The 24,659-nt window shown below is 42.7% G+C and overlaps 2 protein-coding genes across 2 annotated transcripts; one reads left to right on the forward strand and one right to left on the reverse strand.

Annotated features, from left to right (window-relative positions):
* The first annotated feature begins 14,598 nt into the window (after nucleotides 1–14,598).
* Nucleotides 14,599–15,576, forward strand: LOC131976196 (protein S100-A5-like). The gene is made up of 3 exons (XM_059339118.1): nucleotides 14,599–14,617; nucleotides 15,002–15,135; nucleotides 15,252–15,576. The coding sequence occupies exons 1-3, from the start codon at nucleotides 14,599–14,601 to the stop codon at nucleotides 15,408–15,410; spliced, it is 312 nt and encodes a 103-aa protein (XP_059195101.1). The 3' UTR covers nucleotides 15,411–15,576.
* A 1,578-nt stretch (nucleotides 15,577–17,154) lies between these two features.
* On the reverse strand, nucleotides 17,155–18,736 carry s100w (S100 calcium binding protein W). The gene is made up of 3 exons (XM_059339788.1): nucleotides 18,592–18,736; nucleotides 17,517–17,665; nucleotides 17,155–17,389 (listed from the first exon to the last, which is right to left on the reverse strand). The coding sequence occupies exons 2-3, from the start codon at nucleotides 17,655–17,657 to the stop codon at nucleotides 17,210–17,212; spliced, it is 321 nt and encodes a 106-aa protein (XP_059195771.1). The 5' UTR covers nucleotides 17,658–17,665; nucleotides 18,592–18,736; the 3' UTR covers nucleotides 17,155–17,209.
* Nucleotides 18,737–24,659: the final 5,923 nt, after the last annotated feature.

Raw genomic sequence — 24,659 nt, forward strand, 5'->3', positions numbered from 1 at the left:
GTGTTTGTTTATTTCGGCGCCAGTCGCGGAGTAGCCATGTGGGTTTGAGGCTCCCACGTACACAAGCCATGTCTCAGGCCTGCAACGATTTACTGATTAAAGGGTACCCATTTTATTTTTATTCATTAGAAAAGAGTGCCGGCTTTAGGTTAAGAGTGTTTAATAAGTGACTGTTTGATGTCTGTTGATTTTTGAACATTGAAAAGACGTTTTGAATGTCACAGAAACCATTTATTTGTTGATTTTTGAACATTGAAAAGACGTTTTGAATGTCAGAGAAACCATTTATTTGTTGAATTTATTGACTGAAAGTAAATATAAAAAGAATTGAATGTAATTATTTTTTGTATTTTTTTATTTTCATTATCAAAAGGTGATTAATATTTGCTAAAGTAAATAATTAATACTTACCAGTTGGTATTCATTTGTTTATTTGCATATTGACTACTGTGTCTGGGTTTAGGAGAATTTGTGAGTGTTTTGTTAGGACATTTTAAACAACTTAAAGGGTTAGTAGAGAATAAATAGAACAGTTCATAAATAAGGTATTACAGCTTACTGACCTATTGTTAGGGGCAGCGGGGAGAGGCTCGAGCGCACAACACAGGAGGCAGGATTTAGTAGAGTTCAGGGTTTTATTAGCAGGGTGATGTGGGGGGAAAAGGCTCGGTGAGCTGGAGGTGAGCTGGAGGTGAGCTGGAGGGGAACCGGAGGTGAGCTGGAGGTGAAGAGCAGGTGAGGTGACTGGGCTGGTTGACAGGCAGGCAAGCCGGATCACTGCTGGAGAGGGGAGATCTGTGGGAAGAGAGGTTGAATGTGAGTTGGAGCAAGGCAAGGAGGCAAAAAAGGTCAAAAAGCCAAAAGGCAAAAAGGCAACAGCAACAAACACTTCGCAGGGAGTCTGCGTCTTTTCTAGGTACTTGCCAGGTAACTATCAGGGAAGATCTGGCGATGACTGGCAGGAGAGCTGGAGTCTTGTAGGCAGAGGGGTTGATTGGAGAGTGGCAGCAGGTGTGCAGTGATCCGGCTCCTTCACCTCGTCAACTCAACCTGTTGCAGCTGTGTCTGAGGAGTGCCCGCTGGGAGCGAGCTGAGGTGCTGGGAGTGGCTGAGGCCGGAACAGAGGGGTGTGAAGGAGCAGAGGAGGAGGGTGTGGGTGGAGCCGTAACAGGACCCCCCCCCGAGCAAGCACCTCCAGGTGCGGCCATCCGGGGCCCACCCGGGGCATCAGGGTGGGCCCTGTAGAAGTCCCGGAGGAGGGCAGGGGACATGATCTGTGACCTGGGAACCCAGCTCCGTTCCTCAGGCCCATACCCCTCCCAGTCCACCAGGTACTGGAACCCCCGGCCCTGGCGCCGGGCCCGAAGGAGCCGCCGAACCGCCCACTGAGGGTGACCATCCACCAGCTGAGGAGGGGGCGGAGCAGGAGCCGGCGGCACAAGAGCATTTGTGACGACGGGCTTGACCCGGGAGACGTGGAACACCGGGTGGACACGCCGAAGGGAGTGGGGGAGGACCAGCCGGACAGCCGCAGGGTTGATCACCCGGTCGATGACATAGGGGCCGATGAACCTGGGCGCCAGCTTCCGGGAGGGGACGTGGAGGGGGAGGTCAGCAGTGGACAGCCAAACCCGCTGGCCGGCCTGGTACTCAGGTGCAGGGGAGCGGCGCCGGTTGGCACCCCGAGCGGCCCGCGACGTAGCACAGAGCAGAGCCGAGCGCACAGAGGCCCAAACCCGCCGACACCGACGGATGTGAGCCTGGACAGACGGGACCGAAGCATCAGCCTCCTGGAGTTGGAGCAGGGGGGGCTGGTACCCCAGGGAACACTCAAAAGGTGACCGGCCGGTGGAGTCGCTGACCATGGCATTCAGGGAGTACTCAACCCAGGGCAGGTCCCTGCTCCAGGAGGATGGATGGAGGGAAGCCATGCAGCGGAGTGCCGACTCCAGACTCTGATTGGTCCTCTCGGCCTGCCCGTTGGTCTGGGGGTGGTAGCCGGATGAGAGGCTTGCCGTGGCCCCAATACCCCCACAGAAGGCCTGCCACACCTTCGAGGTGAACTGGGGACCACGGTCGGACACCACATCCTGGGGGAGCCCGTACAGCCTGAAGACATGGGCAGTCAGCAGCTCTGCAGTCTCCGCTGCGGTTGGCAGCTTCGCCAGGGCCACCAACCGCACAGACTTTGAAAACCGGTCCACAATGGTGAGGATGACTGAGTCACCCTGGGACAGGGGGAGACCAGTGACAAAGTCGACCGCGATGTGGGACCATGGACGACTGGGTACGGGGAGGGGCCGCAGCAGACCAGACGGGGGCTGATGGGATGCCTTGCTGCGGGCACAAGTGGGGCAGGCTGAGACGTACCCCCGGACATCCTCTGCCATAGTAGGCCACCAGAACTGCCGGCGCAGGAAGGACAGGGTACGTCGGGCCCCCGGGTGGCAGGCAAAGCGGCTGGCATGACCCCACTGGATTACCGTGGCTCTGACGGCCTCCGGAACGAAGAGACGACCAGGTGGACCAGTCCCAGGGTCGGGCTGGGTGTGCTGAGCCCTTATGACCACTGCCTCTATGTCCATCTTCACCACTCCGATGACCCGGGAGGAAGGAAGGATGGTATCTGGAGTGGTAGGCTCCTCCCCCGCCGCATGACACCGAGACAGAGAGTCAGCCTTATTGTTAAGGGACCCCGGGCGGAACGTGATGGTGAAGTCGAACCGCCCGAGGAACAGGGCCCAGCGTGCCTGGCGGGAGGTCAACCTCCTGGCCGACCTGATGTACGTCAGATTCTTGTGGTCTGAAAGAACAGTGATGGGGTGCTCTGCGCCCTCCAGCCAGTGCCGCCACTCCTGGAATGCCTCCACAACAGCCAGTAGCTCCCGGTTACCAATGTCGTAGTTGGCCTCTGCGGGGGAGTAGCGACGGGAAAAGAAGGCACAGGGGCGCATCTTCTGGTCAGCAGACCGCTGGGAGAGGACACCGCCCACGCCCGTGTCTGAGGCGTCCACCTCTACTATGAAGGGCTTCGTTGGGTCTGGGTTGACCAGGATCGGTGCAGAGGTGAAGCACCTCTTCAGGTCAGCGAAGGCGGTACTGGCCCCTGGTGTCCAGGCAAACGGTCGCAGAGAGGAGGTGAGGGCAGTGAGGGGGGCAGCCACCCGACTGTAGTCCCGAACGAACCGGCGATAAAAGTTGGCGAAGCCGAGGAAGGACTGCAGCTGCTTGCGGGAGGTAGGCTGTTCCCAGTCGACGACTGCCCGGATCTTCTTAGGGTCAGGCCGGGTCCGTCCCCCCTCCACAATGAGTCCCAGAAATTCCACGGAGGGAGCGTGGAAGGTGCATTTCTCAGCCTTTATAAACAGTCGGTTCTCCAAGAGACGCTGGATGACGAGGCGGACATGCTGAACGTGTTCTTCGGAGTTTCTGGAGAACACCAGGATGTCATCCAGATACAGGACCACAAAGATGTCCAACATATCCCTCAGCACGTCGTTCATCAGGGCCTGGAAAACCGAGGGGGCGTTGGTTAGGCCGAAGGGCATCACTCGGTATTAATAGTGGCCACGGGGGGTCTTGAAAGCAGTCTTCCACTCGTCCCCCTCACGGATACGGACCAGATGGTATGCGTTCCGTAGGTCCAACTTGGTGAACACCGTGGCCCCGAGGAGGGGCTCGAAGTTGGAGCTCATGAGGGGGAGAGGGTAGGTGTTCCGGATGGTGATGGCGTTGAGCTCACGGTAGTCAATGCATGGCCTGAGGGACCCATCCTTCTTCTTCACAAAAAAAAATCCCGCTGCCACCGGGGAGTGAGAAGGTCGGATAAGCCCCTCGGCCAGGCTCTCGGAGATGTACTCATCCATGGCGGCCTTCTCTGGAGGGGCAAGGTTGTACAGGCGGCTGACCGGGTGTTTGCTGCCAGGGCGGAGCTCAATGGCACAGTCATAGGGCCGGTGGGGGGGCAGGGTGCGTGCACGCTCCTTACTGAAGGCCTCTCCCAAGTCGTGGTAGACCTCTGGCACGGAGGAGAGGTCCGGGGGAGCTGGAGGGGGCTGTGGTGGTGACGACGGGGTATGGGCAGCACGGAGACACCGCGCATAGCAGGCCGTACTCCAGCTGAGGATGCGCCCCTCACCGTAGCTGACATGGGGAATGTGGAGCTCAAGCCATGGTCGGCCCAGAATGAGGGGGGCTTGGGGAGAATTAAGGACGTAGAAGTGGATCGTCTCCACATGGTTCCCGGAGATGGTCATGGAGAGGGGTCTTGTGCGGTGGGTGAGGGGCCCCAGACTGTGTCCATCAAGGGCAGAGACTGCCAGTGGGGACTCCAGGGCGACGAGGGGGAGGGCAGCCGAGCGGGCAAACTGGGCGTCCAGGAAGTTCCCGTCTGCCCCTGAGTCTATGATGGCCCCGACTGAAATAGTCTGACCCTGCCAGGAGAGGGTGACAGGGAACCTGGCTGGGCTGATAGGTGGTGGGGAGTGAGTAATTCGGCTCACCCGCAATCCCCCTTCGGGTGAGCCTTCTCTTTTGGCAGGGAGGGGCAGGAGTCGCGGAGGTGCCTGCCGTCACCACAGTAGAGGCACAAGCCCCGGACAATCCTCCGGTTCCTCTCTGCTGCGGTGAGGCGAGTCCGACCCAACTGCATGGGCTCCTCACCTGAGGGGATGGTGGTGGCTGGTTCGCGAACAGGGGGGTTGGCCCTTGGCGGGGAGGCCCCGAGGATGGTGTTCCAGGGCCGTGATGAGCTGGTCGGGGGCCGCCTCTCACGCTGGCGCTCCCTGATGCGCTCGTCCACATCAATAGCCAAGACCACCAGTTCGTCCAGAGTGGAGGGCTTGTCTCTGATGAGTTCGTCCTTGATGGTCTCACTCAGCCCCTGACGAAAAGCGCTCCTTAGCCCAGCGTCATTCCAACCACTCCCAGCGGCAAGAGTGCGAAACTCCGTCGAGAAGGCGGCCGCTGTCCGGTTCCCCTGGCGAAGGGACATCAGCCGTGCCCCAACATCCTGCCCGGCAGTGGGGTGGTCGAAGACCCTCCTGAACTCAGCGAGGAAGGTGGTGTAGTCATCAAACAAAGCTGGGCGAGAGCTGAGGATGGCCTGGGCCCAATTCAGGGCCTCGCTGGTGGTGAGGTTAGTGATGAAGGCCACACGGGCTGCTGGTGTGAGGAACTGGCTGGGTTGATGGGAAAATATCAACTCACACTGCAGGATGAAGCCACGGAACTGGGAAAAGGTCCCGTCGAAGGGGCGGGGACTGGCCAAGTTGGGCTCACGGGGCTGGACGGAAGGCAGGGCCGGGGGCGGAGCAGCCAACGGGGGTGGACCTGCGGCAGGGGCAGCCAGGGGGGTGATGGCAGCCATAAGTGCAGCCACCTGCTCCGACAGGGCCTGGACCATCGATGTGAGGTTCTGGACCTGGGAAGAGCGCCCCTGCTGGAGAGCCTCCTGGGCCAGGAGCCGGTCACCCAGGGACTGGACAGAAACCAAAGCCTCCCTGAGGAGACGGCTGTGGTCCGAAATAACTCTCCCTTGGGCCTGGAGAGCCTGCTGTGCGGGTTCAGGGAGCGGGGTTTGGGTCCGCTCTCCTGTGTCTGCCGAGCCTGGGTCCATGGCCAGATCTTCTGTTAGGGGCAGCGGGGAGAGGCTCGAGCGCACAACACAGGAGGCAGGATTTAGTAGAGTTCAGGGTTTTATTAGCAGGGTGATGTGGGGGGAAAAGGCTTGGTGAGCTGGAGGGGAGCTGGAGGTGAGCTGGAGGGGAACCGGAGGTGAGCTGGAGGTGAAGAGCAGGTGAGGTGACTGGGCTGGTTGACAGGCAGGCAAGCCGGATCACTGCTGGAGAGGGGAGATCTGTGGGAAGAGAGGTTGAATGTGAGTTGGAGCAAGGCAAGGAGGCAAAAAAGGTCAAAAAGGCAAAAAGGCAACAGCAACAAACACTTCGCAGGGAGTCTGCGTCTCTTCTAGGTACTTGCCAGGTAACTATCAGGGAAGATCTGGCGATGACTGGCAGGAGAGCTGGAGTCTTGTAGGCAGAGGGGTTGATTGGAGAGTGGCAGCAGGTGTGCAGTGAGTTAATGAAAAAGGAATCCCCTCTAATTTTCTGTTTATATCTGTACTTTTGATTTGTGAATGTAACCTTTTTTTCCTTTTTAACTATTTTATTTAGATCTTATTCGGTTGATGTTTGTTTTGGTGGTTGTGATTATTTTCCGGTCAAATGCCACTTAATGAATTACTCTTTCACTGTTTAGAAGACCTTCATGCATCACTAACAACAATGAAACACTAATTGTAAACTGTTTAGTTTTTTAGACATGAATTAAGCATGAAAGTAATCTTGGTATGGAGTATGTCTTCATTTGCTAATTTTAGATAAGATAACAGGGCATTGCTTCCAACACAATCAGTCTTTTTCCGATTACATGAGTCAGATCAGGAAGCTTCACTGAGTCACTACAACAACATGGACTGACAAATGTAATACTAACTAAAATGACTTCTGTACAATCTGTCTGTATGTGTCTCTGAGACTTTACAGAGTGTGTCTGCAGAAATGGGAAAGATTTCATTATGAACAAATCAACAAGTACTAGTATAGGCTCCTGGAAACTGCATTCTTGACTACAACCAACAAGTCTCTGCTTGTACAAACAATGTGTTGCAACTGTGTGCTGTTGCTAAAATCATAATGATTGCTGTGTGGTTAAACATCTGAAAGTTAGAGTAAGTAGTTGGCGTGGGATGGGCGTGGTCAAGAGACACCATGACTCACTTGTGGGGCATTTTTACAGCCACCAACATGTTGAGCTATTCTGCTGTCCTACTTCCACAAACACACAAACATCTACTGAAAAATATCTGCTCAGCCATTAAAAACAGCGTCATGATTTCAGAGCTATTGTGAAAATTAACCATTTTCTTGATAGGACTTTTCAACAACACACTGAAGAATGTCGTATCTGACTGCTTGGTAGAATCATGCACACAGAACATGTTTTTGTGAGTTCCCATGGTGCAGCACAGCTGCTCGTGGTTGAGTCCTTTTGGGTTTTCCCTTAATTAGAAGGGAAGGGAAGTGAAACTTTTACTGATAGTTACGTTTAAAACAGAAAAAATACATTAGATTTAATGCAAGTTTCATCCACTTTGCCATTTGTTGTAATATTACTTTGAAGGAGGGAAATATCTGCATGAATGCACCAGGATTATGACATTTTATGCCTTTCTGTCTGACTTTTGAAAGGAAGACACTGATTTGATGTTTTCACGCTATTAATGTTTTAAGCCTTGATAATGTCTGACTGAAATGAACAAACGAACAACTATTAGATGGATTGCCATGAAATTTGGTTTAAATGTCAGAAATTTACTTGATGGATTACTACAAAAGCTCGTACAGACAATCCATGGTTCCCATGCCACCATGATAAACTGTTGGTGAACATTATACCTAAACATGTTCGCATTGCCATTGTGACTATGTTAGCATGCTCATGTTACTGTAGCAATCAGCAATCAGAGTGCTGGGTGAAGCATCAGTGTGACTGCAGACTTTTAGTCCTAACATGTTTTTGAAAACATAAATTTGAAAAAACAAAACTCCAGTGTGCTTTGTGTTCTTAGTATTAGCTTCTACTTTATGCATAAGAACAATTCCAGATGAAACCCTCCAGTGTAATGCACTTAGTGTTAACAGCAGGGCTCTCTGTTTTGGTCAAAACAAGCTGCTGTTGTATGCTGCGTAGTCTCTGCCTCTGTCATGGTAACAACACCAAAGAAATTTTCCACTACAACCCAGTGGTTGATTATGTTTGTTTGCGTGTGTGCACAAGAATGTTTGTTTACTTCAAGCAGAGGAAGCAGCTAAAATGCTCTTCATTCTTCTCCGCCCCGTTCTTTTCATCTTTTGGTAAAAGATTTTCCCTGTTTGGTTTAAACATGCAAAGGAAAATGAAAAGTTGTGAAGTGAACAAAGCATTCACTTCCTGATTTCTGTAATTCAACAAACAGCACATGCATTCAATTATTGTAACTTGATAAAAAAAAAAAAAAAAGCGAGAGAGCGAGAGCCTGTAGCTGTTTAACCAGCTCTACTTGCGCAAGAGTGTGTCATAACCCTGTTGAGTTCATTATAGTTTATGAGCTATGGTTTGGCTAAATTATCCCTGAAAAGGAATGATAGATCAAAACTGGAGCTCAGTTCTCAGTTGTGTGTTTTGAGCAAGAATACTGCTGTTGCTACTCTACATCTTCCAATGAGTCACCAACAGACAGTAAGTAATGTGAGACCCACATACACAAAGGAGTCCAAGTTTGTTTTGTGTTAAATTCTCCTAATCTTTCTTTTTCTTTTGTTCCTATTGGTTGTGGTTTCCATTGTTCCTGTGCTTTGTCAGTTTTACTCCTGCTTGCACAACAGAGTGGCTCAATACCAATCCAAAGCGTCTTTCCCCCCTTTTTTGTTTCCCTTTTTTGACTGCGAGCAAGACTGTTTCACACAACTGCACATCTGTGTAACTTGTGACACATTTAAGTTAGTTAAGCATTTACATGACATTCTGGGCTTCTGGATCGTATCAGATTATACTTTTCCCCCTGATATCTGATCCAGTGATTTTGTCACTACTGTCATTGACGATATGTTTTTCTTAGGTTGGGCTGTAACTTTTCACCTGGGGCTTGGGCGTTTTGTGTGTTGTGAGCTCCTCCCTACCTCTCTGGCTTGCAGTCTTCCCACACTGGCAGTTATATTGCCTGTGAACACTCCTACCTTTATTCTGTGTTTTTTTTTAGGTTCAGTAAATGCAGTCTGGCTGCAACAAAGCACAATTCATATAAAGGAACGTGTGCTGCCAGCACTATTTTTCCAGAAGCTACTAATAACTCCAAAACTCACCGTCTGTTTGTGGATGTTAATTACAAACGGATATCTGTGTCCTTTATATTAATTAATTGGTGTTTTCCTTTGGAGTGTGTACTGAGGTTTGTGTTGTGAATTTCTGGCTGAAATAAATGACTAATATAGCCGTTCAGTAATCACTCTTCCCACTTTATTTCTGTTTAGTTCACCTCAGAAATTGAGAGGGAACAGCCATAGATGATTTAATAATATTGACTTTCAAGACACTCATAACTCACAGCTGGAAATAGAAATAAAAAAAGATACAAGAACAAAGGAGCCTCTAGGAGTGAGTAAGGTGTGTCCTGCCCCTTGTGTGGAATTTCTCAGCTGAATTAAACTGAATCTGTTCTTCACTTTTCCAACCACAGACTGCAGTGTTACTACATACTCAGAAGACAGATATTTAGCAGATCGACTTAAAGATCAATACTATTTGCGTCGATGATTTCATCCATTCAGACATAGTATGTTGTCCGAGCTCACCACAAAGACAGGAAGCAGAGCAGTGGGCGTGGCAAATTGTACTAAAACATGCACTCGCTTCATTTCCTTGTGTGTAATCTCTTCTGGATTAATTATACGTCTTTGCAGAGAAGAATAGGCATTAGGGTTAATTTATGCTTACACTGCATTTAGCATAGCTTTGCCTCTGCAGACAGTAATTTGGGTCCCTTGCAGACCACTCATTAACTTAATCTGTTCGAGTGGATTTACACATACACATGTTAACTACCTGCATCTGGAGGTTTCATGTCATAAAGGCACAAAATGTACTAAAGAGTACGTTCAAAATGTCCCTTTAAAGTAAGCAACATTTAGAAGTAAGATGCTTTTATGGCCAATAGTGTGTTGGAAGACTGTTCAAACACACATGCACAACCTGTTCTAAGTGTACACCTGTATTCTCACGCAAACAGGTAAAGATTCATGTGATATAGTGGTTCCTTTATGCTACAGCCTGCAGCAGCCTCAGTCTGCTGTTGTGTAAGTTTCAGACTGGATGAACATCCACGTCACTGCATGTCATCAGAAAACTGATATGAACAAGTGGCCAACAGCAGACCCAACTGACTTTATCATAGAGGGGATTAACTTTTGTGTAAGCCTCATATGGTGATACAGAGTTTTGCATCATGCCTACATTCAAGCAATAAATCTAGTGTGCATTTGGAGGTGAATATGCCACCATTTTTGAAACAAGATTCTTTCTGAGTGAAAAGAACAAAGGGAGTCGCTCTGTTTGACTTTACATACATGATAATTGGAGCATTTACACAGATGTCAGAGCAGGTGCATTCTGTTTATTCAGCTTGAACTGGCTGACAGGTTTAAATAACCAAAATAGGTGACTGCATATCAAATAGATAGAAAATGAGAGGGAACATAATAGTTAGACAGGGAGTTGTGATTACTCTTAATCAGGGAATTTTGCAAAGCATTATTAAATTCAGCCAAATCATTCATCTATTACATGGATGGTGCCCAGCATGGTTATGCATCAATAAAAAAGTGCCTACTTGAATTCCCTTAAATGGAGAAAACATGATAAAGCCCTTTTGGGTGGCATCAAAACTAAGAAAATGAAACATGATGCAGTGCTTTATAGACAGCCTTAGGAAAACCTTCTGTGTAAGTTGCCCAGACTGAGTCCACCACTGTTTACAACCACAGTCCATCCAGTGACATGGAATATTATTATTCAGTGATTGAAGCTCTTAAAGTGGATTTACTACCTCAATCTGGATATTTAATGTCATAAAGGCACAACATTTACTAAGAGTACACGTGAACTGTCCCTTTAAAGCAAGCAACATTTAGAAGTAAGATGCTTTTATGGATAATAGTGTGTTGGCAGACTGTTTAAACAGACATGCATAACCTGTTCTAAGTGTACACCTGCATTCTCACGCAAACAGGTAAAGAGCCTCAGTCTGCTGCAGTGTGTGAGTTTCAGACTGGATGAAAATTCATGTGACTTTATAGAAACTGAATAATTTTACGTCATAAGAAAACTCATATGAACAACAGCAGACCCATCTGACTTTATCATAGTGATAAAGAAAGAAATCATCAAAAAGTGTCTTTTTGGATCCCTGTTAGTGGAGAAAACATGATGCATTGTCCTCTAGGGTGGCCTTTAAACTGAGAAAGCATCATGCAATGCCATATAGACAACCCTAGGAAAACCTTCGGTGTACGTTGGCCCTGCACACAGTACAGCCTGAGTCTGCCACTATTTCCAACCATAATCCATCCAGTGTTTTGTAGTGATAGAAGCTGCACACATTCATTTAAACTCAATAGTTTTTATTTATTCTTACACAGAACCTACAGACAGCGTTGCATTCTGTAGCTTCTGTTGCCAGTGTTATTACATAAACAGCATTCACTGCATCTCAGTGAAGAATGAGAAGCAAGATAACAAGTGAATGATACTGTAACTGTCTTATGTAAAGTGGGTGTGTTCAGTTTCTTACCTTAATCTCAATGCATTTCATTTCCTTGTCAAACAGGTTCATCAGCTCTTCCTTGCTTAACTTGCCATCCCTGTTTGCATACTCCTCAAAGATTTGAATAATATCTTTAACACCTTTTTCCGTTTGAGCCATGGCTGTTGCTGGACAAAAAGAGTGACATTGAGTTTAATCATTAAAAGGAAAGGTAATGATTTTGAAACGTGGAGTATGAAAATAAAATAAAGCTGTTGCTAACATTTTGCATGCACATTATTTACTAGTCTTGTGAAATCTCTGATACTGTTAAAAAAAAATGTGTGTATAATAATGGCAGAACAATGTAAAAGTGAGAACTTCAACGTCAACACTATGAAGGAGGATCACAAATGCTCAAGCACAACTTGTGTTCGCAGTAGCACGAAATAAAACTTTAGTAAAGGCAAGGAATTACTTTCAAGACTTAGAGGAACAGTATCATTTCTATTACATGTGTAAGGCTTTTGTGTACACCTCATGCACAGTATTTGAACATATTGCAGCTACATTCTTTCTTTCCACAACAACTCCTCTCTTCATATGTTTCTGTCCATCAGGACTCACCTCAGAGTTCAGGTTCACCAGGTGAAGAGAGATCACGTCTGTGTCAGCAGCTTGGTCCCAGAGGAGACTGATGTTCAAACTGAGGGTGAAGCCTCTTTTTATAAGAGCAGACAAACTATTTCCGTAACGTATAGATACATACATGTAGAAAGAAACACACATGGTGATTCATGTAGTGGTATTCTGGCCCACTCCCCATAAACCAGCTTCACTGCTCCTGTTGTAAAGACCTGATAATACACTTGTGCTGTTTTACTCAGTTGACTTTGCTGAAATATGTATATATGTGCATTACTGTGATGTTTTTATTGTGACAAAAGGTGGAGTACAAGGATCAACTGCAAGGTAGGACTGCATTGTTGAAATCATGTGTCATCCCAGCCCAGATAACATATTTTTGTGTAATTGCATCATTACTAATTAACTTTAATAAGTGGTCTGAAAGGAACCTATAAATAGTTTCATTTATTTAACACACAAGGAATATGTATCTGAAAGTTTATAGCTGGAACAGATAGATAAAAGACATCCAAACATCTCATCGAAAAAAACATTTGTAAATCGGGTCAAATTTAACAGGAGGACAACAGGAAGGAGCTACATGGTGGTACTTTGGCCTCACAGTAAAAGGGTTCCAAAACGGCTTGCAGCTCTCTGTTTGCATGTTCTCCTCATGTCAGCATGGGTTCTCTCTGGGTCCTCCGGCTTCCTCTCACAGTCCAAGGACATACCGCTTAGGTTTAATTTGTGGCTCTAAATTGCCCGTAGGAGTGAATGTGAACCCTGCCTCTCGCCCAATGTCAGCTGGGATTGAATCCCACAACCTGAGAACAGGATGCTTGTACAGCAAACAGTATTCTGTATTCAATACTTGAATACACTTGCTCCACCTGGCAGGCATTAGTGAGAATGCAGTATGTGATACGTGGGACAGCAATGGGTATAACTGATTTAGGAAGTGATGAGAGCACAAATTGGAAACTGATTTTTAGTTACTTTCAGACCATTTACATTAATAGACCACCACCATTAATATGAATGGGTAATAATGCATTTTAACATCCTGAAGGTTGTCTGAACACACCGATCTGGGATGGCACATGATTTCCCCAATGCCGCTCCACTTTGCAGTTCTTCATTGTACTTCACCTTTTGCCACAATTAACACACGTCACTGTGATGCATAACTACATACATATTCAAGCAAAGTCGACTGAGCAAGACAACACAAACATAAATCCGCCTTCTGAGAGAGCTGCAAACCATCTGTATCTCTTCCAACTATAAACTTTCAGATACATATTCCTTGTGTGTTAAATAAATATGAATGAAACAAATTGTGGGTTAATTTCAGACCACTTATTAAAGTTAATTAGAAATGATGCAATAATGCCTACAATGCCTATGTTTTTTGGATTTTGGAGGAGTTGAACTCTGTGCTGGGATGACACATGATTTTCACAATGCCGCTCCACGTTGTAGTTCTTCATTGTACTCCACCTTTTGCCACAATTAACACACATCACTGTGATGCATAACTACAATGCAAACATAAATCCACCTTCTGAGAGAGCTGCAAACCATTTCAAACTTGCAACCCTTTTGCTGTGAGGCCAACGTGGGAACAACTCCACCACCATGTAGCTCCTTCCTGTTGTCCTCCTGTTAAATTTGATCCGGTTTACAAATGTTTTTTTCAATGAGATGTTTGGATGTCTTTTATCTCTCTGTTCCAGCTATAAACTTTCAGATACATATTCCTTGTGTGTTAAATAAATATGAATGAAACAAATTATGGGTTCATTTCAGACCACTTATTAAAGTTAATTAGAAATGATGCAATAATGCCTACACAAAAATATGTTTTTTGGATCTTGGAGGAGTTGAACTCTGTGCTGGGATGACACATGATTTTCACAATGTGGCCCTACCTTGCAGGTCATTATTGTACTTCACCTCTTGCCAGACTAAACAAATCACTGCATGTCACATGCAAATGTCACACATCAAGCATAACCCTCTTAGCAAAACAACACAAACATAAAGCCACCTTTTGATATATGACAAACGTACAATTAGGTCTTTACAACAGGACCGGTGAAGCTGGTTTATGGGGGGTGGACCAGATTGCCATTACATGAATCATCATGTGTTTTCTTTCTACATGTATATGGTTTGTCTGCTCTTATAAAAAGAGGCTTCACCCTCAGTTTGAACATCAGTCTCCTCTGGGACCAAGCTGCTGACACAGACGTGATCTCTCTTCATCTGGTGAACCTGAACTCTGAGGTGAGTCCTGATCGACAGCAAAATATGGAGGGAGGGGGTTTTGTGGAAAGAAAGAATGTAGCTGCAATATGTTCATCTGTCATCATCATGTACCGTTACATGTACTTGAGCATTTGTGATCGTCCTTCATAGTGTTGACGTTGAAGTTCTCACTTTTACATTGTTCTGCCATTATTATACACACATGTTTTTAACAGTATCAGAGATTTCACAAGACTAGTGAATAATGTGCATGCAAAATGTTGGCAACAGCTTTATTTTATTTTCATACTCGACGTTTCAAAATCATTACCTTTCCTTTTAATTATTAAACTCTATGTCACTCTTTTTGTCCAGCAACAGCCATGGCTCAAAAGGGAAAAGGTATTAAAGATATTATTTAAATCTTTGAGGAATATGCAATTATTTATTTTGTGCTACTGCAAACACAAGTTGTGCTTGAGCATTTGTCATCTGTCTCATTTGTCTCACTTTTACATTGTTCTTCTATCACCTGTAAACTTGAGTCTCACAGCATATATATATATATATATATATATATATAGAGAGAGAGAGAGAGAGAGAGAGAGAGAGAGAGAGAGAGAGAGAGAGAGAGAGAGATTATACAGAGATTTCACAAGACTATTAAATAATGTGCATGCAAAATGTTGGCAACAGCTTTATTTTATTTTCATACTCTCCATTTCAAAATAATTACCTTTCCTTTTAATGATTAAACTCAATGTCACTCTTTTTGTCCAACAACAGCCGGGCCTCGTTTGGAAAACGCTGTTAAAGAGATTATTCAAATCTTTGTGGATCATGCAAACGGGGATGGCAAGTTAAGCAAGGAAGAGCTGAAGAACCTGTTTGACAAGGAAATTGAATGCGCTGAGGCTAAGGTAAGAAACACACCCACTTTACAAGAGACAGTTACAGTATCATTCACTTGTTATCTTGCTTCTCATTCTTCACTGAGATGCACTGAATGCTGTTTATGTAATAACTTTTTCTCCAGGCGAAAATCTGTGCGGGTGACTGTGACAAGATCATGAGGCTGATGGATAAGAACCGCAACAAAGAGATCGAATTTAAAGAGTATCTTCGGGCTGTGGCCTTCATTGCCAAAGGCTGCTACCAAAAGAAGACAGGCAGGGACCAAGAAGATGACGACTAATCAGAAGACTCAATATAAAGCCTCTGAATGATTACCATCATAATGTGTAATAAACATACTAATAATCTGTATGTAACACTGCCTACACTGACAGCAGAAGCTACAGAATGCAATCACTGTCTCTCAAAGTTGTGTTTCTTCAGTACTGGCTAAGAATAAATAAAAACTATTGAGTTTAAATGAATGTGTGCAGCTTCTATCACTACAAAATAGTATTCTACAGAGGTAGATGCAGGTTTCTCGGTGGTGCAGGGGCAACATAAAAATATAAAGAACACCAGATGCAGTGGGGCATTTTATGATGCAAGATGCCGTATACCTACCACTATTCAAATACAGTTTTAATTATTTAATGATACTGAAAAAGAGAAATGCCTGCTATATTTGATATATTTAGAGAGGGAATTAAAATAATATATGCAATATGTTCTATGAGGACAATTAGTTGGATGTTTCAATGTTCAACTTTTTTCTGAAGTAATGCTTTGCCTGTAATAATCTGTGATATTAATAATTTTAGAGTGCAAAATCTGTTTTATTGTGTACTTTTAGATTGCACACAGTGTTCAAGAGGTCATGAGCATGAGCATGGATGGTAATTCAAATTACATGGAGCAGTTGGGGGGTAAAGAGAGGATTTAAAAAAAAAATGTTTTCAAAGGTTCCCCAAAAATGAAAGAACTTTCTGGCAAATTAATCTGGATTTTACTTTTTTTTATACTTTAAGTGCATTTTGATGCTGATGCTTTTGTACTTTTACTGAAAGTTTTGAATGCAGGACTTTTTACTTATGATGGAGTAATTCTGTGTGGTAATGGTACTTTTACTGAAGTAAGGGATCTAAGTACTACTTCCACCACTGCAATACCCACAGTAACAATTAATAGAACATACAGTATATAGTAACTGTTACACTGCTGCATTAAGTCTGATCATCAATCTCATTCGTCATTCTACTTCATATAAAGTAAGAACAGTACACAGACACATTCCCATAGTTTGCACCTTACTTTTCCTGAGCAGAGCAAGTGTACATTAACAACTATTAGATAACAACAAAACCTCAGAAGAATCCTATCAAAGAGTTTAATGATTATCATGGAGACATATAAATGTATTATACTTAGGGCCATCTGTGTTTTGTTTATGATAAGCTTTAATTTCACCGTGCATTGAAGTGTTGAGAATTTTATCATTTGACAACAAAATGTGGTTTATTTCATGTGATTTGACACAAAAACACTGAAATAGAGAAACCAATTCCTTTCATGACACGAAAAATATATGAGATCAGTTAGAGTTTAACCTGTGGGCGGCTTTAATCAGTAATTTGAGAAAGAGACATTTCCATTGAGGAAGCACTGACACTGATATGTGCACTGGAGAACATAGCATGTGATGTCTGTTTAATGTTTGATGAGTCTGTGCTTGTTTCCTTCCACACCACTGACACCAAATACCTCATTAACTAAGTGTGCAGTGATTGCCATACACTGATAAGGAAGCCCAGAACAAATCAATCTTTTTTTTTAGATTTTATTATTATTTTCAGGAAGTATCGAACTAAAAGTTATTTAAAAACAGATTACAGCAACAAGGCCTGGGAATACCACATTTTGCATGCATGTTTAAAACACAAACCACTTCAGTTTTATGATGGATGTGCAGATGTTGTTATACCAGCAGCATCTGTTTTCAGGGTGAGCTGAGCCACATATGACATGAACATACTGTAAATGTCATATGTATAAAATATGAATCAATATATTATAATTTTAAGGGTTTGAAAAGAATCCTCTTCAGCCTTCTTGTTCACCTTCTTTGCCCTTGCCTTTCTTGGCCACTTTTCCTATCTTCTTGTAGTAATGGCATCTGGACAGCTCGGACACACACCGACAAAACTCTCGGAAGTTGATCTCACCGTCATGGTTTTTATCCATTTCCATGGCCTCTGCAATGTCCTCTGCTTTGATACTATCCTGGAATATACATTCTTACAGTCAAAATACAGCATGGAATGCACAAAAGCACACCAGAGTGGTGAATAGGAAGGAAGATCTGTTCTATGAATGGATGAGCATGTCATATAAAGTTAGTGTCTCTTACCTTTAACTCGGGGCTCTGAATTTCTTGCTCCAAACACTTCTTGAGCTCATCTTGGCTTAACTGGCGTTTCCTGCCTTCTTCAACAGCATACTCCATGAATACATCCACAATGTTTGTGATGACCTGGTCAAGGCGAGCCATGGCTGTAGCTGGAGGAAAAGATTGATTATAATTGAGAGTAAATACCAGAGAGGCAAGACCTAACTTGCAAAGCACACTCTGTATTGTGAAAACCTGATGAACTTGAATTTGTGGATTTGAACTGGCATGAAGAAAAATGCAGCAGCAATTTTCATCAGCCTCTGAAAATGGCATCTGGGGGTCCATTTTGGTTCTCTGGCAAAGAAACAGCCAGAAACTCTCCTCCCTATGATGCCTGGCATTTATGACACCTACAGATGTGTGATCACCTCAATGGTCAGGAAGACCTCTGACACCGCAAGGGGTCATAACATAATATACAACTCCCTCATCCTCTCCTCTACACCAGCCCCCAAGAGGATCTAGCATCTCTACTCCTTCTCCTCCTGGAAGGTTACACATATCTGATTTCCCCATATGAGGGATGGCATGCATGTTTTAAGACTAAAACACAGAATAAAGCTTTAATTAACACCATGACATTATTCTCAAGTTTAAATTATTAATAATAATTACTGTAATTTCCCAGCTTGGGATAAATAAAGTATATCTATCTATCTATCTATCTATCTATCTATCTATCTATCTATCTATCTATCTATCTATCTATCTATCTATCTATCTATCTATCTATCTATCTATCTATCTATCTTTCTTTCTATCTATCTATCTATCTATCTATCTGTCTGTCTGTCTGTCTGTCTGTCTGTCTGTCTGTCTGTCTGTCTATCTATCTATCTATCTATCTATCTATCTATCTATCTATCTATAATAATAATAATAATAATAATAATAATAGTAATAATAATACAAGTTCACAGACAACATTCTAGCATTTCAATTGCATCTTTCATGCTCAGCAACTGAAATAAATGCTACAGTTTTCTTTCTCTCTCCTGCCTTCCCCATCATCTTGCTTTTCATCAGTACTCACCTCAGTTCAAGTTCAAGTTCCCCGGTTGAAGCGAGATCACGTCCGTGTCACCAGCTGTCCCAAGTGAGACTGTTGTGAGTCTGAGGGCAAAGCACCTCCTCTTAAAGAGAAGACACACACACATTCATACAAACCCAGTGGCTTATATACCACCACACCAGCAGGCTGATTCATGCCTGGAAAATGTGCCTCACCCACCCAAACAGACTTCACCAAGACATGCTTCATCTAATAAATGAAATATTAATAAATGGCAGTGTTTATGTCTGTTTATAGAGGAAAGGGTTGTCTATGTTGACAGTGTGTGTTTGTGTTGGTTTTGATCAACTAAGGCGTGGCTCTTCATTGAGGAGCTGCTCAGTGTGGCCGTCTGGAGAAAATAGGGCAGTGTGAATGGAAAATTACTGGGAGAGGGATTTATCCCAGCCCAAAGTGGGGCGTTGAAAGTCAGAAAGGCTGTGTGTCTCCATGTCTGCATTGGCATTTATGCTGTTTTTACTCCTTAAGAGGTTTTGCAAATATGGGCAGTGTTAAGACCCTGAACGCAACACTTCATGCTACTGTAGCTGCAGTCGATGTTAAAAGTTTGTTTTTAGTTTAATAACTCTTTTTAACAGCACATTGTTACAGACATGTTTAAGGCAAGAGTGGCAGTTTTAAGCTATTATTTTGTTTTTAGCAATATTGGAATATTGTTGGATATATTTTAAAATGCTTGTTTCTGACTGATCTGTGGCAGCTGCAAAGCCACATGTACTTCTTCCACCATCAAAGATCACAATGTAAAGGAGTTGAATCCTTGCAAGTTCAACTATAAATGTTCTTCAACTAAATAAAATCAGTCAAAAGTCTGCTGCATATGAGTGTCAGTATTCCAGTGTGTCTGTTTGTTTGATTCTGACGCATGATTCACTCCCCATTCATCCCACTCAGCTGTTATGTAACTGAACCGTTTTCCACTCATCTGTTCCAGGACAGCAGAAAGGCAGCATTTTCTGCCTCTCCTCCCCTCTCTCGCCTCCTGCCAAGTCCCTTTTAGTTCAAACCGCACGGCGATGGCCTATCTTCACTTTGACCATATTACTTTCACTTATTGAATACGATCAGATTCTCCTTGCAGGGGAGGAAGAGAAAATAGAGACGGAGTATCATGTGGTGTTAATTACAAAAAAAGTTCATCTCTCCACACTCTGCGGGCTGGGGTATGAGTTACAGTCTCACTGCTGGAGAGGTCCTGCCCCACGAACATGAGCACTAGCTGTATTAGAGAATAATTTAACATTAAATGAGCTTGTACTCCTTTTTTGGTATTTGTTTTGCGATCCAGTCTCAGATGTTAATGTTCTAAAGACCTCGGTTAAGTCATGGTCACTTAAACAACCTTAAAAAAAAGGTTGTTCTTCTTCTCTTCTTCAACGTAAAGCACACCTGTAGCAATTACAGTTATGTGCTTACTTGATTCCTGTGGTCTAAGGCTAGAACCTTCAGGTTTAATGCACTTATTGAAAGTGGCTTTGGACAAAAGTGTCAGCTAAATGACATGTAATATAATGTAATGTAAAGACTATTTTGTAGCTGTATGATAACTTATTTAATTTAACCTAACACCTATATGCTGCGGTTCTCTTCCTCATCAAGAAAATGCACCAGAAAACAAATAGCTAGCCACTGCCTGTCCATGAGAAATAAGCAGAAAATGGGAAGAAAGCAATAAGAGAAAGGTCCTTGGCAAAACAAGGATATTCATTTTCCCAAAAATGCACTGTTGTAGAGTAAAGGTTTCTCTACATTTCGGTAAGCACAAATAAAAGTTTGAAAGAGTTAACCAGTAATCCTAATGTCATGTTCAGTTTAATGCATATTTTGCAAGCAATTATACCTGAAAGTGTAACAAAGGAGTGGGCAGAATTGTTGTCTGAAAATAAAAATCATCAATCAGCTCTGTGCATTACGGCTCATGCACAACCATTAACACTACACAAACACCACAATATGGTTCAGTTATAACCTCCACATTGTTTTTTGTTCAGATAAATCAAACGTTTTGTATTGGAAGATAAAATCTGGTCTAACACATTGTAACTGAAACTTAAGGGAAACTTTAATAAAGTGGTGGGACTGGAGAGAAGCCAACAGATGAATTCCTGAGTGAACGTTCGACTGAAATGTTAGTTTGTTTTTATGATTTCTGTGCCATCTAGTGGTGAATTACAGACAGTACACCCCCCCCCCCCCCCCCCTTTAAAGGGATAGTTCGTATTTTTTTAAGTGAGGTTGTATGAGGTACTGAACCCTCTGACCCACATAATACCTGTCTTTGTACACTATGCCATTTGCACACTTATGTCAAACAGAAAACTTCTGCTGCTCATATTGACTGTCTTGCACTATTACAACTTCTAACTTATACATAGCTTTGCTGCTACTTCTTACATTTACACTGTGAACTCTTATTCTCTTCTTATTTATTTTTAAATGTCTTCATCTACTGTACACTTTATCTATTGTCTGCTTTAGTGTTAGGATAGGTTTGTCTCCATTTGTTGTGCTTGTGCACTTTACATTACTGTTTACTTTAACCTCCTGAGACCCGAGCTTTTGTTTGGTATGTATTGATAGTTTCTCCTAAATATTTAGGATTTGTAGGACCTGATAAGTACAACAACTAAGCATTGTCTTTTAACAGGAAGTAGTTTTTGGGGGGAAAAATGGGTTAATTTTACTGTATAACACAATTAATTCACCAGTATACAAAACTTTTTTTATTTCCTTACATTTATGCCCTCTCTTTGGAAGAACGATAGTAAAAGTATATTCGTTCTCAAATTAGTACTTCCTGATTAGCAGTGTCGTAGCTTGTTGTAATTGCTTAAAATAGTCAGACTTGCACAGAATATCAAACTACATTATGATTCATTATGAGAAACATTATGAAGCGCAAATAAACAGGTTTTTAACCATAAAATCAGCTTTTGTACCTGGTCCACTTTTGTCTGGGGATAAGCTGTTGATTGCCATCTGATTTTTACACTGATTGATGTATTGTGCTTTTTCTAGAGTGTGTACTACTGAGGACAACAGGTCATAATCAAGCAGAATGAAGTATAAGGTCCAGCAAACCTAAAATGAAATGTCCACGTTTGAGGAAGCAGGGTCACAGGAGGTTAAGTCTTAGAAAGGTCTTGTCACAGTGGGATAGTTAGAAACGTAATTCTGATTCCTTTGTATGTCTGGTACATGTGAAGAATTAACAATCAAGCTGACTTTGACTTTGACTTTGTTAGTGTATTCCGTGTAGTAGATCTGCGGTCTGCGCGTTCCCGGTTTGGAGATAAAGACACGCGTTCCAGGCAGGAAACAGACGGTGCAGATGGAGCCTGACCTTTTTTATGAAGTCTATGGCCCTGACACAATTTGACAGTGGTGGAAAAATTATTCAGATCCCTTACTTAAGTAAAAGTACTAATACCACACTGCAAAATTACTCCACTACTACAAGTAAAAGTTGTGCATTCAAAATTTACATAAAAGTATAAAAAGTAAAAGTACTCATTATGCAGAATGGCCCCATTCAGATTGTTTTATACATTTCAAATATATTATTAGATTAATTGTATTGATGCATTTATGTAAGCAGTGTTTTCATTTTGGGCTCATTTTAACTACTTAATACACTGCATAAGGTTTGATTAAAATTAAAATCACTTTAAATATATCATGTTTCTCATGTTAAATCTTGACCTGAAAAGTAACTAAAGCTGGCAGCTAAATATAAAGGAGTAAAAAGTATAGTATTTGCCTCAAAATGTAGTGGAGTAGAAATATAAAGTTCTATAAAATGGAAAAACTCAAGTAAAGAACACATACCTCAAAATTGTACTTAAGTACTTGAGTAAATGTACTTAGTTACTTGCCACCACTGCATTTTAACCACCTAAACAAAGGTCAACCCTAAAACATGTCCACCGACTTTTGTTTTGCAATCCACCAGTTTCATTGCACACTTCTTTTTGTCAACCGCAGAACTTCCACATTCCTACGCCTAACATATCGTTAATATAGCGTGAATAAAACACAGAAAATAATTAAAGTATGTGGTGTATGGAAGGTGTAAGCATTATTAAGCCACATAAATAAAATAGCCTTAAACAACCTTAATTCCAGTTCAAGATATCCTGAATGTCATTCTGACTTGTTGAAACTTAATTAAAAGGGACAATTTATTTAACTCTGAAACTAGAATTACAACAGATATCTGCACTTCAAATGATGGATATCCGCAATTTAAATTTTAGTAGTCAAAATGTAATTACATTTTTCTTGAATTAAAGCTTTGACTGGGCAAAATGACATTGTAGATATCCATAATGAACACCCAGTCTAGTTAATACATGTTGAATTGGCTTGCCATAAATCTCTTCTGGCCTCCAGCGGCTTCTTCTCTGCTGCAGCTGCTGATTTACGAGAGTAAATAGCTCATCACTTCCATGCCAGTTTAAAAATGTTCAATTATTCAGATATATTGTGCAACATTTGACTAAGTTGTCTTTTCAGCCTTGGGCAGTGAGTCGGTCATGCAGCAGGCAACGCTCTGCTGTCACTGAGAATTTAATTTCCCCACCAGCTGACCTGTGGTGTGCCTCAGGGCTCCTGTTCCATTGTCCTGCATTCATTCCTGAGTAAATTATTTTAGTGCTGAATTATCTTATCTAACACAGACCCTCTGGACCGTTGTCTGATAGCGAGCTAGCATTTTGGAAATCAAACTAGCTAAATATAACTCATCCATGTCATTAATTATACCTGTGATCTTACTACCTTGACTGACTTCATTATTTTCCACTTCTCTTGTCATACTGTCAGACAGGCCTCCTCACTGTCTCATTTTAAATCTTTTCTTAAAACCCACCTCTTCTCGTTGGCTTTTAACACCACGTAGAGTGTTGATTTAATGTTGATTTTATGATTTTTTGTTTTTATTGCATTCATGCATATTTTATTTTGTGCGGGCAGTACATTTTACATTTTATTTTATTTATTTTTATCCCATTTTTAATTTATTTTATCTTACTGATCTATTGTTTACTACATCTCTTTGTATTGTGTTATGTATTTATTGTTTGTGCAGCACTTTGGAAACCTTGTGTTTGCTAAAATTGTGCTATATAAATAAAGGGGATTGGATTGGATACTGTCATGACTGGGACACTTTAACAGCAGTGTGAGGGGCCGAGCAGATTCATCAAATAAACAGTCTGGGCCCAAAATCAACAGAGCTGAACTAAACTAGGGCAGGTGTTTAACATCAAGACTGATTTCAAGACACAAGGGGGGCTTATATATAGTGGCTGATCAGGCCATTTTCACACACACATAGTAGGTCAAACAATAGATAATTTACAAACAAAGTGCTACAAACAAACCACACTAACTCATGCCAGCCTAATGCAATCTGATCAAACTAATAATATGAATTATAACTATAAGAAGGACACAAACGAGTGTGATCCCAGCAGAACGGCAGCAGCAAAACTGAATTGATGCAATGACAAAATAACTTAAGGAAAATACAGAAATGTTGATCATGAAAGTTACCCAAATAGACAACTCAAATAAAGTGTTTGTTATATAAACTCAAAATCTGTCCAGTCATTTCTGTGTAATTATAATGAAAAGGGAACTTAAAGTTAAAGAAACAAAGAGTCACCAACATTTTATTTTATTTTATAATTTTTTTGTGTGGCTGCAGGTGTGGCCATCACAAGCAGGACAAGTGCTTTTCCTACCATGTGACAGGACAAAATGTCTTTTGCGCTCCTGCAGCCCTTACTCTGAATACTGTAACTTTTTGTATGACTCTCAGATCATTAAAGAAGTGTTTATTTCCCCTGCCATGTATTGGCTTGATCTCTACTGGTGAATGCAAATTCTCCCAAGAATCAGGCTGAAAAAAAAACTGCTTATGTAATCTTTACCCAGAGGCTTAAGAATATTCTGAAAACAATGTATTTTTTATACCTCCCTTATATTACTCACAAGGACTTGTAAAAATTTACTTTTTGACTGAA

The sequence above is a fragment of the Centropristis striata genome, chromosome 8 (assembly GCF_030273125.1).
Source record: "Centropristis striata isolate RG_2023a ecotype Rhode Island chromosome 8, C.striata_1.0, whole genome shotgun sequence".
Classification (NCBI taxonomy): Eukaryota; Metazoa; Chordata; class Actinopteri; order Perciformes; family Serranidae; genus Centropristis; species Centropristis striata.

Coding starts and splice junctions, on each gene's coding strand:
- LOC131976196 (XM_059339118.1), top strand. Junction 15,136..15,251: donor TTGAATGCGCTGAGGCTAAG/GTAAGAAACACA, acceptor CTTTTTCTCCAG/GCGAAAATCTGTGCGGGTGA.
- s100w (XM_059339788.1), bottom strand. CDS start 17,657: ATGGCTCGCCTTGACCAGGTCATCACAAACATTGTGGATGTATTCATG. Junction 17,390..17,516: donor TTCAGAGCCCCGAGTTAAAG/GTAAGAGACACT, acceptor TGTATATTCCAG/GATAGTATCAAAGCAGAGGA.